Source organism: Haliotis rubra, unplaced genomic scaffold (genome assembly GCF_003918875.1).
Source record: "Haliotis rubra isolate DU_JTF1 unplaced genomic scaffold, ASM391887v1 Scf128, whole genome shotgun sequence".
NCBI classification, from domain to species: domain Eukaryota; kingdom Metazoa; phylum Mollusca; class Gastropoda; order Lepetellida; family Haliotidae; genus Haliotis; species Haliotis rubra.
This window is the reverse complement of record NW_025765203.1, coordinates 1,527,316-1,547,790: the sequence shown is the minus strand read 5'-3', so window position 1 is coordinate 1,547,790 and position 20,475 is coordinate 1,527,316. Positions and strand designations below refer to the sequence as shown.

At 38.4% G+C, this 20,475-nt stretch overlaps 1 protein-coding gene across 2 annotated transcripts in view; it reads left to right on the top strand.

The window, feature by feature from the left end:
* The first annotated feature begins 1,966 nt into the window (after positions 1-1,966).
* Positions 1,967-20,475, top strand: part of LOC124266778 (E3 ubiquitin-protein ligase RNF13-like) — a 38,835-nt gene continuing 20,326 nt past the window's right edge. For both annotated transcript variants that reach the window (XM_046701573.1, XM_046701572.1), the window contains exons 1-4: positions 1,967-2,066; positions 18,364-18,486; positions 19,512-19,598; positions 19,761-19,886. In XM_046701573.1, coding sequence (XP_046557529.1) covers positions 18,448-18,486; positions 19,512-19,598; positions 19,761-19,886 — 252 coding nt within the window. In that variant the 5' untranslated portion in view covers positions 1,967-2,066; positions 18,364-18,447. The remainder of the gene's footprint in view (positions 2,067-18,363; positions 18,487-19,511; positions 19,599-19,760; positions 19,887-20,475) is intronic.

The following is a 20,475-nucleotide window of genomic DNA, read 5'->3' as shown; positions in this document are numbered from 1 at the left end:
CAGCATGGGGAGTAAGTGTGTTTACCATCCGTCTACTCGTGTATTGGGATACCAATTGAGTGCAGAGTTGCATCCCCTAGATTGTCGGTTCGAATCCCGATTCCCCCGAGCAACATACCAGTATTCGTGGTTTCATTGTCAACGTCAGCAGCACCCCGTACTTTCCTCTCACAGAAAAATTACGGGCTTTAATAGACAACTGATATATTATTCGAATGGGCGTTTAACGAAAATCACTCACCCGAAGACACTATCTCGGCGTAACATATCCCGGTTAGAATTGGTCTTCAGCAACCCATGCTTGTCATGAGAGGAGACTAACGGGATCGGGTGGTCAGGCTCGCTGATTTGGTTGATGCATATCATCTTATCCCAGTTGCGTAGATCGATGCTCCATTGTTAACAGATGGCCGCCATTTAACTGGTATACTGCTGACATGACGCTATTTACAACGTCAAACGTTATGACATCCGACTGTACACGCCAGAAACGTCATTATTCAAAAGTAAATTGACAACTCACAGCTTCAGTCTTGGATCAAAGTTTTCTTCAATGACAGTTTAGCAGTTCTAGTTCAGGCAATCATGAGTTTGATTCGAATAATTCAAACGAAACTTTGTCCACTCTCTCAATGTTGTCAACAACGGGAACCTAGTCTGTTTAGAAAGACCCAAGATTGGGCGGTTGATTTCATCCCGCTGAGGAAAAGATTTGTATTTTACCAAATCCAAGTAAAGAGATGATGATAAAACAACCTCACTAACAGAACACGTATAAACTCATAGACACCATGCCGAGTCCTGGTAACACTGCAAAGGTTCAGCTTAAAGCATCACGTATTGGCTCTGGTTTGCCAATGTTTGCATCTCACAGTTCGCGGTATATCGACACAGGATAGGTTTCCCTTTGGAAAAGGCATTCTCAAAATAAATAAAACCTTACCAAACCCAAATGGTAACCGATTTCTTTCTAGTACCACTCAAAGTAATCTCAACCAAATTATTGTTATAACCTTCGTAACAATGCATACATACAGTTTCAACATGTCCAACGGAAACTTCTTAAGTCGTTCACACATTAAAATATAAAATCTAGGAATAACTTAGATCCTAACATAAATTCTATTATACTCATGCCAATAATGGTTGTCACCCCTTCTCCACCCCTACCCCACACACGCCCCACACCCCCACCCCATCTCCAATAAAAAAAAATTGAAGGGGGTGACAACCATTATTGGCATGAGTATATTACAACATCTAATGCAATACTGAGCAAACACAGCGTTTTGAGCTACCAACTGCAAAGACTACGTAATATATATATGATATGAACGCGAGATAAAGCATCATTGCAGAACGCAAAATAGAGATCTTTCAAGATTGTGATAAAAAGATTGATTCATTATTTTCTTTCCCGAAGACAACTAATAATTCTTCTTCAATGTTCCAGTAATGATGTGCTACGAACTGATATCATCAATAATTTGAGAATATCTCATGGACATTAATTTTGATGGAAACCAGAGTATGTAAGCATATGCCATAATTTGTGTCCGATCATTTTCTTTGTAGACAATCAATTTGCGTAAAACAACATCTTATTTCCTTTTATTCTCTGATATCAGAGTATAGACACAGATTAGAAATGGCAAAAATAAATAATAAAAAGAGGAATATAGCTATATATACCCGATAAACGCTTATCTTTGTAAGTTTAAACATTGACATAATTATATATAATTGACAGATGGTGAACGCCATGTTTGAACCTTAGGTCTGCGTGTCCATAAAAGACACTTAGCACGCTCTATTATGCAACTAAAGCGACAGAACTTTTGCTTTACATAGCTGATGTCAGGTTTACGAGTCTGAATAGAAATTACTCACTGCTTAGATAACTCCTTGAGAAATTCTGCAAAACAGGGGAGGCAACTCTATTTAGGGCACCTCCCAGTCATGTGACCTTGTCGCCATTAATGTTTTGGATATTGGAAGAGAAGTAAGATACTGAGAAATATGATCGAGCGTTTCATCTCATTTCCGGGTTGATTGGTTTTGATACTGTAAGTATGTCTAGTAATGAGAAAGAAGGGATACTTTCTAAGCGATACAACAACTTCTAGACCCAACACAGAGACAGTTTTCGAGATGACAGTGTAACATAACGGAGCCTACAATATTCACGGGTCCCAGCCATGTTTATTGACAACGTTCCCTTTGTATAATACCTTTGTCACGACGATATGATACGTAACTATCTATTTGCCAGAGTTACTCTTTTTGGCAATGGTAATGTGATAATCTTAAAACAGACATTGTTGGTATTACTATAAAAGTGAGTGATGATTAGAGTCGCTAGCTTTTAGGCCATTAACATTGTTTATTTACGTACATATGTAGACTTTAGCCGAACTTTAATTAGATCATGTCAAATTGACTTTTATAAGGGAAAAAGAATTTGTGACTGAACAGTGTTTTAATCACTGATAACCATCCTGGGTTGCACTAGGCATTAATTTAATGTTTTATAACAATGATAGGTCAACTCAGTCAGTGTACAGTGTTTAAGGCAGCACGGTAGCTCAGTGGCCTAGCACAGTAACGGTTTTATACGTGCATCTAGACTATTACAAGCAACCTCGGTTGTATAAGTACAATCATTTTGAAACCCCAATTCAGCTGTGATTATTTGAATCATGTGATCACATATATCCCTTCTTTTTTTTGTCTGCTAACAGTTTATCTTCTAGTCTGATCTCTTGATCTCTATCAATAACAACTTGTCACTGAAGAGACTGCATTATACCAGCCAGATCCCACCTTGATTCCCAGTATTTTTGTTAATGGGAAATTACTGGGGTGTTTTTTACCATGAAGATATATTTTGGAATGGCAGGGATTTACCTTGAGTCCTGTATTTGAGGGTCCCTGGGACTCATAATCTAAATTTTCAGGAGTCCTGGACAACAAAATAGGGTCCCAGACACTTAAATATTATTATTAATACTGTTTTTGTATTGTGTATCATGAGCATCACATTGTTACAGTAATGAAATCGCAAATGATACCATAACTCAGCTAGTAGCAAACTCTGTGATAACCTATTGTTACTTGATTGGACTTTTTACAAAAAGTGTTTGGTCTTTTTCTGCGTCCCTGGGGATGCACTAATAAATTTTGTTGCGTCCATTATCAATTTTTATGTGTATAGGACGCAGGAATTCGCGTCCTGTAATCCCTGGAATGGGATTTCACTTGACCTATTAAAATAAACATGATAATTGTGATTACAGTATAACATAGTATTCTAATTGTGCCACCTAATATATTAACCACAAACTGCCGAATGTTTTGTTTCTTACAAAATGTGCAAGAGATTCTGCATGTAATTTATTTATGACTTAGTCTTCCCAAGGGAAAAGGGAAAAATATTTTGTGAATGGATGAGATACAGGCAAATTGTTATAGTTTTTTAATCTGGTTTAGGGGTTTACCCCACATAAATAGTAGTGTTACGCAAGAAGATGACATGTTCTTCTTTTTATTTGTTTGCCACTGCACAGAAAGTGTTACATGAGGAAAAGAATAATTACAATCTGGAGCCATCTTAATTTCATATTTACGAACAATGGTTTTTGTCAAGCTGCAAGAGGGCATTGGTCAATATGTTAATTTGATGTGTAATCTCAAAGATGACTGACTGACTGAGTTTAGTTTTACGCCGCTTTTAGCAATTTTCCAGCAATATCACGGCGGGGGACACCAGAAATGGGCTTAACACATTGTGCCCATGTGGGGAATCGAACCCGGGCCTTCTCAAAGATGAATTGTATCCTTAACCAACTGTTTGAATATGTTTTATCCTAAGCTTTCAATCTGTAACTTGCAGCAAGTTAAAAATGATTATTGGCAATGAAATGTAGAAGTATTTGAATACATTATTTCCCTTAATGTAGGCCAACTGTTTCTTCTAAAAGAGATGGCATCGTATGTAGAAAGTCAGTATTTGTAGTGTATTGAGTATGATATGTACATCCATTTTAGTTGGTTGGTGTTGTACCTGTTATTTCCCCTGTACAGTGGACTCTGTCAATACCGGCCTCTCTTAACACCGGCACTCTGTCTACATCGGCACAAAGTTTCAGTCCCGGCAGAAATGCACGTTATTATCATTTAGAAACTTCTGTAAACATCGGCATCTGTCTATTCAGGATATCGGCATTGTTTTTCAGTCCCAACGAACAAGTTGTTATGAAAACGAATCTGTAAAAACCGGCACATGAAAGACGGTGTAACCCTTTGATGCAATTAGGTCCAAATGATGTAACAACACAATTCGCTGTGACTTCGAGATTATTCAGAAACGGGAAGTGTTAATCAGTATCTTGTTAATCAGTGAGTGGTAATGTAACACTTACCCAGAGTAATTAATACATGTAGTGGGCAGTTTGACTGTATAAACAAGCAAGTGTTTACATTTTGTTGATTCAGGGTATTGACTCTCGGATTATTCAGAAAACGGAAGTGTCAATCAGTTTCTTGTTAATTAGTGAGTGGCACGTGTCACTTACATAGAGGCTAATCGTTTGATGGCATGTATCGCTCGAAAAGCTCTGAACATCAACAATATCACTGTACTCTTGCCGAGTATTTTCACATTTGTAAGAAGCGATTTTATTGGATAAAGATTGGTTTCTAACGACGCTTTTCACTACACTCTGCTTATAAGGGTCGTGATTGGTCAAAATCAGACCGCGTGACCTAAGCAGCCAATCATATTATGGAAATGGATACCGTCCTCGTAAACGGAAACTTTTAGATTAAGACGAAAGTTTTGGGGTAAAATAATGCTATTCTGAACATATTAAGAAAGACATCGCTACCTATACGTAAATTATGGAACGTATTGGACATATCGTGCTAGGTTATGGCCTATGACAAAAATGCTTCATGCATATATTTTCACATTAAGCATCGTGTCCGGGCGTCAAGACGGAGGCGGTGAAAGCCAAGATGTAACTTGTCAGTGACTTGACTTTTATGAATGTTATTGTTGATTTCAATTTATTTAATACATTCCTCCATGTTTGAAACATCGTTACTTTGCTCTTTGACAATGCTATTGTAGACCCGCTGCCGAAGCATAAACAAGAATCGTTGTTTGCAATAACATTGCGAAAAATAGTTTATAATTTTAATTCTGCCGATAATATATGATCAGTTGAAATTTAATAAGAGATTTCAGACATTTTTATTTGATTTAAACAACATGAATGTGCATTCAGACACTGCCTTGTTTCTTATTCAAACATCTTGTTAATGCTAAAGTGACAGTACGACAGCGAACTTCCGTGTGCGCAGGCGTCATAAGCGAACCTAGCTAAACCGGCACTCTGTCAAAACCGGCATTTTTACTTGGTCCCGACTGATGCCGGTATTGACAGAGTACACTGTATATATATATGAGAATAGAAACAAATGGGCCTATATTTGTATATTGCCAAGTTTTGGTGTTGTGCTTATAATCAAATTCTAGTTGTGGGCTTTCTTACTTTTTGTCATTGGGATTTCAAATAGGAATGTCCACATTAATAGATCTTACTGACAACCAATTACCCTTCATGTATTTAGTGATTGAGACAAGAGGGTTTTTGTGGACTACCACTTTTACTTTTAACCAGATAACGACCATGTAACATATCTGGTTCGGATCATTGCTATGCCTTGTATTATGTATACCATGCTCTTTGATTCTCTCAAAATCCAAAATTGGAGACAAAAGCAACTGTACTTTTCTTCAGTATCTTTATATATGCAGAAACGATCTGACAAAAAAAAATAATCTGACTATCTTCTGTCAGCCACTTTTGTTTCAAGTTCAACTGCTTACTACATATCCAGGTTTGCTATACCTGTTCATATCAGGGTTAGAATTTTCCAGCAAATCAGGGGTAGAATTTTCTAGCTACTTAAGCATGTAAGATGTGACTAATGGGATTGGGTGGTGATTGATATGTGTCCTCATATCCCAATTGCCTGGAATGACGCTCATGATGTCAATCATTGGAGTGTCTGGTCCAGACTACAAACCATCGTCATGTATATAGCTGGAAAATTGAATGGGACCATGTTTGCTACAATGTTGAGGCAGTAGTTCATTTCATGTATTGACATTGTACAGGAGAAATGTTTCTATGGCAACATGTTGATCTAGCTCTGTGTTTATCTAGCACATCATACCCAGTGTTATGACACTTAATCTGAATGTTATTTTTAGCATTAGAGCTGCCACCATGATTTATTGAAGACTTTTGACTTCAAAGCTTACATTCTGAATTTTGAGTTGGATGTTCTGAATAGAACACTATCTTTATTTCACCTTTACCAATTTGAGTGAGTTTTTATTGTTCTTGGTACAGTATAATCATAGTTCATGATTGAGACCCCTCATGGTCTCACATGTTGATCTATAAATATCAATGAAAACACGTATCAGCAAGTGCAATTTTAGACCCTGATATGAACAAGGATGAGAAGTTTCCTGATCTACAATCTGGCTTCATGTCAGATATATATTAAAACATGTCGTGAAAAATCATGCCAATTAAGTTCTGGGTTAGTTTCCATGGAAACCGATGAACTAAATATGCCCTACATTGTGCTGTGGACTAATATCAAACTTATCACAGTGGCAGTTAATTACATCTGCACAATGTCAGTTGTGAATATATTGTCGGGTGTGTGTAAGGGGGAACGAGGAGACAGCATTATTTGTCCTAGGAGAAAAAGGATGACTCAGTCCTGATTGTAAAATGAAAGGGGAGCGTCTGCTGCATCCTGTTTGGTTGAAATATCATTTAAACTTTAGACTTTTCATTACCGTGAAGATCAGTGTTAGAATTGGTCTTCAGTAACTCATGTCTGTTGTAAGAAGCGACTCACCAGTGTTTACGAATGGTGTTTCAAAGTAACAGGACATTTGGTCCTGTAAGTTTCAGATGTCTGTCTGACCCACTGAAAATTCACAGGACCCATAGAATACAATTAAACACACATTTCAGATTTAACATTTCTTATAATTGGCATTGAAATTATTAACAAACATAATATTTATAAACAGCAAACAAGTGTTACATGTCACATATAACAACTTCAGTCAAAGTCATTGTGAAATATACAGTCAGACACTGGGGCTGGCGGGTTGTAGACTTCTATCGGACTGTTGGCAAATCTGCTGGATTTGTCAGAGGGGTCAGACGCTAATCGTGAACACTGGACTAACGGCATAGGGTGGTCAGACTCACAGACTTGGTTGACACATGTCATCGTATCCCAATTGCGTAGATCGATGCTCATACTGTTGATCACTGGATTGTCTGGTCGTGATTCGATTATTTACAGCCCGGTACAATATAGCTGGAATATTGCTTAGTGCAGCGTTAAACAACAAACAAACAAACAAACAAACTGCATTTGACAATGATCATGTTAGTAAGGGTCTTTTTCTTCTCAATCCCAAATTTTAAAATAAGTGCCATATTTTCACTTACCATATTAAACAATGTAACCTGATATTGAATGAAAAGCAACCTGTTATTTCTACATACACTTATACCCTGTCAGAATTACAGAGATTTGTAAAAATTGTACAGAAACATCTATCTATGAATTTAATGCATCTTTTTAGCAAGCCATATCATTATCACGCCACTATTCCCTGTCCTAAGTGAAGTTTGTCATTGTTCCAGGAGCCAGCACCATCAAACTGGGTATTTCACAAATGTGTGTACAAACTAGGGTTCAAACGAATCCACCATGAGAGGAATATGATACATATCATAAATGTAGGAAAATGAATATGATTTCTTTTATGAATCCCGCAAGTCAGCTGTTAATGAATGATTCATTATATTCGGTGAAACAATAGCATAATAAAGTATTTGACGTTTTGACCGTGGTGACAGTGATAATTTATCATGACAATAACCAGTGGCCACATCAAATATGTATTAACTATCACCCTGCCTAGATTGGACAAATTGATACAAAAAATTGTTTATATTTGGTTCTGGTGAACGTGAATATCAAATTGAATTCATGAAAGGATGCTGTTCAGTTCAAGTGAATTGTAAAAGCCCTATCACAAACCTATGATATTTTATTGCATTACATTTCCAGTTTGTTGAATGAATACACTATGCAGAAAGTGGGCCAATGTAACATATGTTCAGGAGTACAAATTAGGATACCCAATTGAGATTAACACAAGCGAGTGCATAACTCAATGACCCAAAAAGTTATCTGTAACTCTGTATGTTATATTTGGGATTACACTTTTATACTTTCTAAAAGACATTGTGTAATTGGATGCCTCTGTCTGAAAGCATGTACTCAAATCTAGGATGGGACTGCAGCAGCCGATATTTGGTGTAAGTGGCGAGTGACGGGTATGTGTGGACAGGCTCGCTGACTTTGTCATCATGTCCCAGTAGATTGATGCTCATGCTGTTGATCACTGGATTGTCTGGGCCAGAGGGACGGTGGGGTAGTCTAGTGGTTAAAGCGTTGGCTCGTCACGCCGGAGACCCGGGTTCGAATCCCCACATGGGTACAATGAGTGAAGCCCATTTCTGGTGTCCCCCGCGCCGTGATATTGCTGGAATATTGCTAAAAGCGGCGTAAAACCAAACTCAGTCGGTCAGTCAGGGCCAGACTTGATTATTTACAGACCGCCGCCATATATCTGAAATAATACTGAGTGGTGCTTTAAACATTAAACATACAAATATTTAAATGTGTACTTTACAGTCAGTGAAATTCCAAATGTAATATATGTTACAGAAGCATGTGATTATTCATTCTATCATGACATCCACATATTCAAGTCTGTTAATTGGTTCCACTCATCAAGTAGACAATAACACCCACAAATCCGAAAACACTATGTTGATATCCTAACAGTATCTTATCATGCTTATTTTCCCATACTGACAACAGTGGAGGGAGAACTACGTATATGACCTTTGTAACTAGTACAGTATATTGCTCTTGCTGTGTAGGTAGGGCAAGCTGAGACAGCTAAAGGATATGGTCATGATTCAGAAAATTTATAGCATAATAGATGCAGTGTGCGAAATAGTCACTGGCCCGCTAGCACGTGGTTAGTTAAAATCCAGTCGGGTCAGTAAATCTCCAGTCACTGGCCCGACTGGCTAGTGAATTTTCATGGCGTCATTTTGTAAAAATATCGCTCTCTCTGACTTGTTAAATAATGCACTTTTAAATCATGCAAGATTATGGCCTGATAAAAATGTTCATCAAATTAGCAGCTTAATGATGCAACCCGTGTCTTGCTGACAATATCCTATTCTCATCTATTTTCGTAATCTTTTGCTTAGTTTCTACAACCAAATTTCAGGCTAATAAATTATTTTGTGGGCCAGTAACTTTCAGGCATAGCTAGCCTGACTATCTAGCAAAATTTGGAAACTATTTCACACACTGTATAGATGGTTGTGTCTTTGTCAGTTAGGTACATACTGTTGACTGACTTTGTTTTGCTATGAATGTTGACAAAATGTTTGATAATGAGGTAAAATAGACCTCTGCCACCTGTGATTGTTGTCCAGGGATCAGTGACTTTGTTCACTGCATGTCTTCATATTGCTTGATGCAGGATGTTGTTGATAATATTGGATTAATCACTGGCTTGTCTGGCTTCATTGTTTACTTGCTGCTGTATGATAAACAACAAAGAAAACATTTTGATAATGTTGAAGCACATGCTCGGTTTCTCCCCAAGTTTTGTTATTATCCAGTGTGTGATATCTACATTCTGTTGTCATAAATTCCCTAGTCCCATTCCCAGCCATAGCTTCATTCAAGTAGTGATGTCCCAACCTCCATCTTCTCAGTCTCTTGCCTGGCATAGCAGTTGTAGTGATTGTATGGATTCATCTAACTTGCTCAAAGGCTTAAATTCACCCAATAGTTTGTAGCAAATGCCAGTTTAAAATCCCAAATTGGAATTAAATATTTCCAAATTCATGTATATATGTTTTCCATCCATCCAAAGTTATGGCTTGGTAGAGGTAACTTGTATATCACCAACAACAGGTCCAGGATCGTGGTGAATTTGAAGAGGCATTAATGCTTGGTTTGAACATTATCGCACTGAATACAACGGTCATAAAATTCAAAATTTAGGGAAAGAAAGCTTTAAAAAAAAAAAAAATTGAACCAAATATTTATTCTTGTCTAATTTGCGTGCCACAGACACTAAGTTTAGAATTCAAGATAAATCCCTGTCAATTGGTTCTATGGTATTTATCATAGTGAAGATTTATGATACTCTAGAGAGTGAAGGGGGGATAGCTGTTAGGACTCCTGTTCTTTATCCCAATTTCTACCAATATTGAATAGTTGTATGATACATTGTATCATGATAATGATTAAATCAAGTGTTTCCTTCCTTCATGAGCTGTCTGCACGTTTATCTCAGCTCTTGATATTGGCTGATACGAGGTATGTTGTCACATCAACTGACCTTTCACCCCCAGTCAGCTGCTGTCTTCATCATGGTGTCCGTGATCAGCTGGTAGGGGATTAGTAACATTGATATGCTTGTTGATCGGGATATTTCTTGATGTCTCATGATGATCTGTCCATGATGGTTTCAAGTTTGTTTAATTTCAGATGGTTTGACTTTTAATGTTAGTAAGGTAGGTTATAATATAAATACACAATGCCATTTAGAAAGTGGTCAAATGTAAGATGTTACATGATTATATTCAGTGAATGAAATAAGGCCTGTCCAACCGCCCAAGACGGGCTAGATTTCTGACGGACGGTCTGATTACATTTATAGATGTTCCATACATCTGAGTTAAATCCATTTTGGGCTGGTAACATTTGAAGTTAGCAGCGCTGATGTCTGGCTGGGGTTGGGCTTATTCCATACACTGTTCTCGTACTTTTTGTTGGGTACTAGCACACAAAGTCAAAGATATTTTGGGTTCGAATCCCAGATTGGACTCAACCCAACAAAAGTACTAGAATCTGTACTATACCTAGAAAGTGCATTCCCAATTTTTACGGTAAATTATCTTGTTTGTGATCTTTTGTTACCACAGTTACCATAATTTGGTATTGAAAAAATCATGTTGAAAATGTAAACCCAGTTTATGATGTCGCCTGTGAAATGCTCTTTGAATCATTCTGTGTCATTTCAAATGTAGATTCATTTCGGTGAATTTAGTTTAGGGTTATGTTCTTCAGATGGGAGTTGGGTAAAGTAAAGGTTAGCAGGGGTAAAGTCTCATCTGACTCCGGTTAGCAGACTGAATAGTTTCTTTTCTCAACTCTGGTTTATGTATACTCAGTTCCATTATTGAAGGGTCATGTAGCTATAAGGTAATATAAATATAATGCAAAATAAAGTATGCTGTGACAAGATTATAGAAAGAAGAGATAGTTTATTAACTGAGGAGAGTGTTCAGTGCTATGCTGTGAGAAAAGGATCAGGACTGTATCTACACGGACATCAAACAAAGGGATGCCCCCAAAACCAATCAGTACTCTGGTCCTGGACAGAGTTACATCGTGACATCATGCTTCTGATCATGTTCATGAAGAATGCCTGTGGATTAGCCTCCTGTTCTTGCACAAGAGCTCTCCAAAGACACTGTATATCTTGTGGAGCAGGGTGACGTCTGATAACACGACTGCCAAGTTCATCCCATGCATAATCGATTGGATTGAGGTCTGGTGAACATGCAGCCAGTCCATCCGTTCCACACCCTGTTGCTGAAGATAATCAGTGACTATCCTGGCTCTGTGAGGTCTGGCATTATCGTCCTGTAGAAGAGGCATAGCTTGCAAAAAGGGAATTGCAATGGGGGTCAAGATTTCATCTCGATACTGCTGACCAGTCAAATTTCCATCAATAATGTGAAGCTGGGTTCTTCCTGTAGCCATGATACCAGCCCAAACCAAGACTGACCCGCCACCAAACCTATTGTGTGTGACAACTGTAGCATCAGTGAACCGTTCACCTCTTCTGCGGAATATTCTCCAAAGACAATCATTAAAAGACAAATTAAACCGGCTTTCATCTGTAAAGAGCACGGTCGACCATTGACGTTGATTCCAACGACCGTGACGTCTGCTTCAGGCTAAACGTGCATGTCTGTGACGTTGCACAAGTGGTGGACGGACTGATGGTCGCCTTGAACGGAGCCCACTGGCACTTAATCGGCGTCGAATAGTGTTCCTGCTTATCCTGACACCATGAACATTCCACTGTTCAGTCTGAAGGTCACCGGCGGTCACGAATCGGTTACGTAAAGCGACGTTAACCAAGTACGTGTTTTGCTTTGCAGTGGCAACTCTAGGTCAACCTGGTCTTCTCGCATATTCCATCGATCCCGTGGCTTGAAACCTTTGCTACAGTTTCCAAATGACACTTTGACTCCCATTGAAGTGATTTGCAGCTTGTCGTTGATTGTGACCAGCTTGTATGAGACCAATTGCTTGACCCCTCTCTGCTACTGTCAGGAAACGTCTCATTTCGTATCAGAAACCATGATGTCAGGGTGAGACTACAGTTGACATTTATGGCCTAAACCTGTGCATGGGAAGTCACACTTTCTCATGCAATACAAGACAAAATGCTGCCTTTCCACGATACAGACATTGACAGTGTTCATGGAAAGAAAACATTTATCAAAATGATCTTGTTTTTGAAACACTGCATATCTTTAACTTCTCAATCATTGAGACATGTGCGTAGCCTAATGTGTTCTATGGTGCCTTATGTCAACAGGGTTTTAACAGTATTTCCTTCTCATTACTGATATATTCATAATATAGAATTGATTCCTATCAATGCAAAAGACACACGACCCTTCAATAATGGCACTGACTATACATAGTGTCACTGTATGAAGTAAGGCCCGTCCGACCGTCCAAGACGGGCTAGATTTCTAAATTTACAGCTAGCCAGCCTGATGGTCTGGTAATTTTTTAGATAACATGTATTATACATGGTTAAATTCATTTGGGGCTGGTAACATTTTGAAGTTACCAGCCCTGAATGTCTGTCTGGGTTTTGGGCATATTTCCTACACTGATAATGTATATCAAGAACTGTTTCCAGTCGACATGGAATAATGCTATTGTGTTCAATCACTTGTTTCCTCAGCAATGTAACATTAACTTCAGCTGTGCGTTGGAACAGAAAATGAATTCCGAGTGTAATAGGAAGGATATAAATAATGATACCACATGACCCTAGACGTCCTCTCAGCGCATGATTTTCTAGAATAGGAAAAGGTGTTTGACTAGGACAGTGAAACAGATTGTCTCTTGTGGTCACAGTGGGAGTTAATGCCAATCATAATGATTGTCATGTTTGTATAATGTTATCACATGTTTCTTGATTTCATGGTGAAGTGGGGCACGGTGAAGCAGATGATGATAAGATAATGTTGTGTATATATTGTCACAGGTGCAGTCTATGAATTTACCACTAGTCTCCAACCTGGATTTATTTCTACAGATTCTGTCAGTTCCTGTGAAACATGTGAAAATGGACAAAAGTCTAAAGGTTTCAAGACATTTGTTTGTTGTATTATTTGGGGTATTTTGTTGACATTCAGTCATAGATACTGTTGACTATTTCACCATGCATGTGTTTTGAGTCAAATTTTAATGTCATTATGTCCAAAATAGACATGCAAATGAAATATTTACTTCCTGGTTGACACATAAAGCACCACCAGTCACGTGACTCAGCGTGTATGGGCCGTCTTGACTCGATTTCCATATAGAGGAAATCTCCCAGTCTTCAAGTCTTAGTAATCGCATACCATCTCCATTAACATAACAGCTTACTGATTCGATTAGATATAGGTTTGTTCTGACAAGGCAGTGGTTTTGAATGAAGGTCTATTCCTTTCAAAAGAGTTATTTTGATTGGTTCCTTTTACGAATCCATGGGAGATGGTCAGTAGGTTGTGTTTTATTTGCCGCTTTTAGCAATATTCATGCAATATTATGGCAGAGGATACCAGAAATAAGCTTTACAAATTGTGCCCATATATGGAGTCGAACCCATGTATTCGGTGTGACAAGTGAACGCTTTAACCACTAGACTAACCGCCCCCATGGGAGATAGACATTCTGTTTTAAGGGTTTTGAAGGAGCAGGTGAAATGGACAATTGATGGAGTATATGTGATAGTGGATAATCCTGGAAGCAGTGTTTACAGTGGGCAGATGTATGAGTGTGTCTGTGTACAGTGGAACTCTGCATATCCTCAGCTTATTCGCAAACCTCTTCTACCTGATGATATTTACTTGAAACTAAATAAATGCTGCATAAAATTCTTCATTTCCGGATCCAAACAGTGTATTTCAGTTACCAACAGTACCAAATATGCGCTATTGTGTCACACTTACCCGTACAATGACCAAGGTTGATGAAGTTTGATTTGCAATTCATCACCCCACTTTCAAAATAATCTTATGCTTAAAATGATAGAGATTATTCTTTTGCTTTTTAAAATAAATTTGCAAAGGGAGGTAACTAACGATATTGAGATGTTTGTAAATTGATTTTTCTGGACATGTGTCGTGATATGCGGGCTTCAGCAGTTTATACATGCAGGAAAATGTTTTACTGTCTTTCAATGTTAAACACCTTGCCCACCAGGAAATACTGCATCCTCATTGTTGAGACATATGATATATGTCTCCATTGTGTTATGAGACACATTTCCGATATATTCAACACAATATATGTGTTCAGGAACTAACTCAGTGACACAACTGAAATACTGCTGAAAGGGGTGTAAATGCCCACTCACTCATTATGTAGTTACTGGCATAAAGGGTAGAGCTGTGACGATATATCGTAGTATCTTTAATTGTGATACTTTATCTGAAGTTATCTTTAAGTTTCATTAGATATTGACAGTTATGTCAAAATTTCTTGCTATTAAAATATGATTTTTTAAAGAAAATAACTAAAGAAAGCATATCGTGATATGCATCGAATCGTATCGTTCCAAGATATCGCGATACGTATCGTATCGTGAAATTTCTGTATCGTCACACATGTAATAAAGGGTACTGACATTTAGTGACAATGCTGAGGAAGAATACTCTCCCTGTGTGGTACATCTATTGTCTATCATGAGCAGTGATTACTGGAAGTCACTGATGGCTTGTATGTGGAGATCACCTGTAGATATGTTACCAATATATCTCAGTAGATTTATGTAATGAGGTAGACTGTGGTATTGCTTTTCAAGGTGAGGCTTTCAGTAGGAAATAGCAATGTACATTAATAATTTAGCAACTATTTTGTGGATCTGGGGTTGGTTGTTTTTTGGCATTTTAGAAGTTGATGGATAATAAGAAAGGTAGGATCCTTTATGGATAACAACTTCTTTATTATATAATGGTGCAATGTTTTGGTATACAGGGATTTACCCTGAGTCCTATATTAGAGGGTCCCTGTGACTCATACTCTTACTTTTCAGGGGTCCTGGACTACAAAATTATCATTAATACTTACCATGTTGTAGTATTGTTGTAATTCAGTTACTGTTCTTGTATTGTGTATCATTATCATCATATTGTTAGAGTAATTAAACTGCAAGTGATACCATAACCGGGCTTGTAGCAACCTCAGTGATAACTTATTGTTACTTGATTGAAATTTTTACAAAACGTATTTGGATTTTTTCTGTGTCCCTTTGGATGCGCTAATAAATTTTGTTGTGTCTGTTGTCAATTTTTTATGAGTATAGGACACGAATTAAATAGGACACAGGAATTCACGTCCCGTAAATCCCTGGGTATAGATTCTTATACTGTTATCAAGCTTGACAACGGTATAAGAATTAATACTGAAACGTCTTTATACAGCATGACAACGGTATAAGAATCTATTCCGAAATGTTGCATCATAAGTTGTTGTCCATAAAGTATCATATCTATCTTAGTTTTATGGAGCTATGATAGTGGAGTTAGTGTACACGCAGTAAACCACATCCCAATTATCCACCATAGAATGCATGGGCTACCGCGCTACCGTGTCAGATCAGGTTGTCAGGCCAAGCGTATGTGGTGTCAGCTAGTGGTAACAAGCTTGGACAGAATCTTATAACTGACACACACAATGGGGGCTTGGTTAACAATGTCAATATCAGGGGCCATTCGACTGAGTAAGCAGTTGTAACGGATATAATTTAACATATACTTCTGACTATCATACCTCTATGAATTCTTAGTGAAATGAATCCAGATAGAGGATATGACCTTATTGTGTAGGGCTGTGTATGAGATAGAATAAGCATTATAAATATACAATTTGTAGTTACAGTTTTTAATTGCATTATGATGCAATACATGTATTTGTATTGCAATATATTGGGAGCTAAAGTGTTTGACAGCGAGTGACACTGATTGTACATGCAGATCCTATTCTCTATACACTAAGCACTCACAAATTAGGTTAGATCTGTCTGCAGACAATAATATTGCAATATGTATTGTTTGAAAAGCATGTTGTGGTATATCAATATACTGGTAATACTGTACGATCCTATTATTGTGTGACGCCGAAGGCCCGGTTTTGATTCCCCACATGGGGAAGCCCATTTCTGATGTCCCCCGCCATGATATTGCTGGAATATTGCTAAAAGCAGCGTAAAACCATACGCACTCACTCACTCCAATTATTGTGTGTAATTATGAAAATGAAATGGAGTAGGTGCTGATAACAGATTGTGTAATGATATGTTTGTGAAACTTGACTTAACGAGGCCATCATGTGATTGGATGCGATTGACGGTCACACAGTACAAATTAATCATAATAAGAGCTTGTGTATACATGGCCTATATTGTGATATGGTATTTGTTGAAACTTGATATACATGATCCCTGATGTGGGGTTTCAGTATCATCCTTCATGCTTTACAATGGGTTTCAGATAAGTTTTACACTTACAACTATGCTTTGTGAATTTTGGTAACCATGGTAACCAGCTATTGAGTTGTCAGGAATACTGATGTTTTCATCCATTGAACCATGGCATTCTAGAGTGTGTTATTGATCTCACAGTTGTGTCAGTATTCAGAGGGAGGGTTGTCCTCAGAATGAGTCTGGTGTATTACATTGTCAATGTACAATATTGTAAGCTGACAAGATAGTTTGTAGGCAGTGATATTGGAAATCTTCAAAAACATGATGTTTACCCCATTGTTCCTCATGCTGTCAACCCTTTGGTTTGATAATCTTTAAGAGGTGATTATTTAATTTACATGTGAGCATGACAGTATGATGAAACACTGACATTTCAGTGACGAGAACATTTATTTGGCATCAATGAAATTTTCCAATTTCTATCACCATGGAATCTTAATCAGCACTGTGCCCCAATATAGGCACCATTCTGGTCTTAGTAACAACTTAGACATTTTAATGGTCCCAAGGACGCCAATTTCGAATGGGAGTAGTGTAGCAAGTATTTTGGGTCGGGTATCCACTCATTCATCAACAGGGGTGGTGGGATAGTCTCGTGGTTAGAGCATTCGCTCATCACGCCAAAGACCCAGTTTTGATTCCCCACATGAGTACAATGTGTGAAGCCCATTTTGGAGTCCTTTATCATGATACTACTGGAATATTGCTAAAAGTGGCGTAGAACTAAACTCACTCACTTACTCATTCATCAAGGACCCGTGAAGATCCGGGGTAGAATATGTCTTCAGCAACCCATGCTTGCCACAAAAGGCGACTATGCTTGTCGTAAGAGGCGACTAACGGGATCAGGTGGTCAGGCTCGCTGACTTGGTTGACACATGTCATCGGTTCCCAATTGCGCAGATACCGATGCTCATGTTGTTGATCTCTGGATTGTCTGATCCAGACTCGATTATTTACAGACCGCCGCCATATAGCTGGAATATTGCTGAGTGCTGCATAAAACTAAACTAAGCATACAGTGTCACTTTATTTCATGTTTGTTCATGAAAGTTACTTTATTAATTGTGGGCGGTGAGGTAGCCTAGTGGTTAAAGCATTCGCCTGTCATGCCGAAGACCCGGGTTCGATTCTCCACATGGGTACAATGTGTGAAACCCATTTCTGGTGTCCCCCGCCGTGATATTGCTGGGATATTGCTAAAAGTGGCGTAAAACCTCACTCACTCACTCACTCACTCACTCACTCACTCACTCACTCACTCACTCACTCACTCACTCACTCACTCACTCACTCACTCACTCACTCACTCACTCACTCACTCACTCACTCACTCACTGAATTGTTTGTTTGTTTGTCTGTTACAGGTGAGCTCCCATCATGTTGATGGATCGCCCAATCCCGGTCATATCACCGGGCTGTATATCTTCACTGTGCTCAACCTGATTGCCATGCTCAATGTCTCACTCGTCAGCGGGGACGTCACTGTTGTAAGTAGGGTTGCAAGGCCAACATTTATGAAAACCGATTTGATTTCCTGACGTAGTATATAGTAGATGAACAGTTGAGTGGCATTGTGTTGTTGTTGCTGCTTTTGTTCAAGTATACTTCTAATGACAGTAGGAGGTTTGTATGGCCGAAGACTGTCCCAGGTTTCCATTTGAAAGTGGGAGGAGAAGGAGTACCCCAGTTAGACTAATGCTTGGTCCTCAATAGGGGTGGGTATTGCAGAGAATTTTCATATTGCGATATATTGCGATGCGAAAGCATATATTGCGATATGTATTGCAGTATATTGCAAGAAGTATTTTTAAATATAAAACTACTTATAATCGAGTTAATGCTTAATTTATAAAGCCAAGACACAACAAAATAACTATGCTTGATTAAGCTTTAACAACAATCTTTAATCATGACAAAATAAAAATGTAAATAATATTTGGCACAAATGAAACAAGGAAATGAAACAAGATTTCGAGTGTTACGAAGTTTTCCGAATGCAAGTCAAAATACCGGTTTTTGATCAGCGTATCGCAATGCGTACCGTTTTCATGTCTGAACCATTAAATACCGGTAAACCGGTTATATTGCGCAGCCCTAGTCCTGAAAATGTATGTCTGAGAGAAACAATGAGTTCCATTTAAATTGAAAAGGATCCCCAGAGAGATGAGAGATTCTGAACCTGGACCTGAGAAAATCAAGACTTGCCTCATTTAGAGTGTTTGTTTTACAGATAAGTGAAAGTATAATAATATGGTTCAGGAACAGTGAGGCACACTATGCCCCAGTCTTCAAAGGTCCTGCAAGCTACAGTACAGAGATGTTTCCCTTGTGTGGACACTAAGCATATATTTGAGACCTGTGATTTGGGTTTCAGTGAAGAGATGAACTTTCGAGCTGTGCATTTTGTAGGTATTTCCTATCACACCAAGGTGGCTTACTGTGGTGTAACAGGAATACTTTCAAAGTGGCATTGAACCAAACTCTTTCACTCCTCTATGTTTGTGTTTGACAGCTGGACATCCAACAGAATGAGACGATTGTAATCTTTGAAGATATGGAATCCATTTTCGGGCCCAGTCTGCCTGCAGATGGTATAGTGGTAAGCAAATTGTTGATTTTCAACACATAATCTGTAAAACTGAGTCAGAGGGAGATCACTGTTTATTTGATTTTTGGCACTTTTCTGAACTTTATAATGTTGTTGTTCTGTTAGCTGGCAGCCATTAGAGTTCAAAATGCTTTCCTTGTAATTTTCTAACAGGGTCGACTTGTGTATGTGACTCCACGCAATGCCTGCATGCCAGTGAATCCCCCCCCAGACTTGCCAAGGAGTGGAGTGGCATGGATAGCCCTCATTGCCAGGGACAACTGCGACTTTGCACTCAAGGTGAGATTTGTATTCTGCTATTCAGTGTCACTTCTTCACTAATCATTTGAAAGAGATCTTTGTTATAAAAGAGTTACAGGAAATGTTGATGACAAATAGTTGTTTGAAGAAAAATGTCTGTCTATCATAATATATCTGTCCTGAAATATTGTTAATTTCCAAGAGCTTTGTTTTTACACATTGTTTTAGGTTTACAGTTGAACTTTGTTGTGTCGAACTTGTGTTAACTCGGGAAAACGTTTGAGTCAAAATAAGCAAGTGAATATTTGAAAACAACATAACAGATTATTCTCTGATATGGATGTATAACTGGTTTTAAGGCATCAATAGATATCAGTGCTTGAGCTCCAGGTGGGGAAAGGGGAGACAACCTAGGGTATCTCTAATCTCTGTGCTGCTGCCATTACAATATTGTTGCATAATCTTAATCCCTTATACTCATTTCTTATTTTACATGGGGCGGTGGGGTAGCCTAGTGGTTAAAGCGTTGGCTCGTCACGCCGAAGACCCACATGGGTACAATGTGTGAAGCCCATTTCTGGTGTCCCGCGCCGTGATGTTGCTGGAATATTGCTAAAAGCGGCATAAA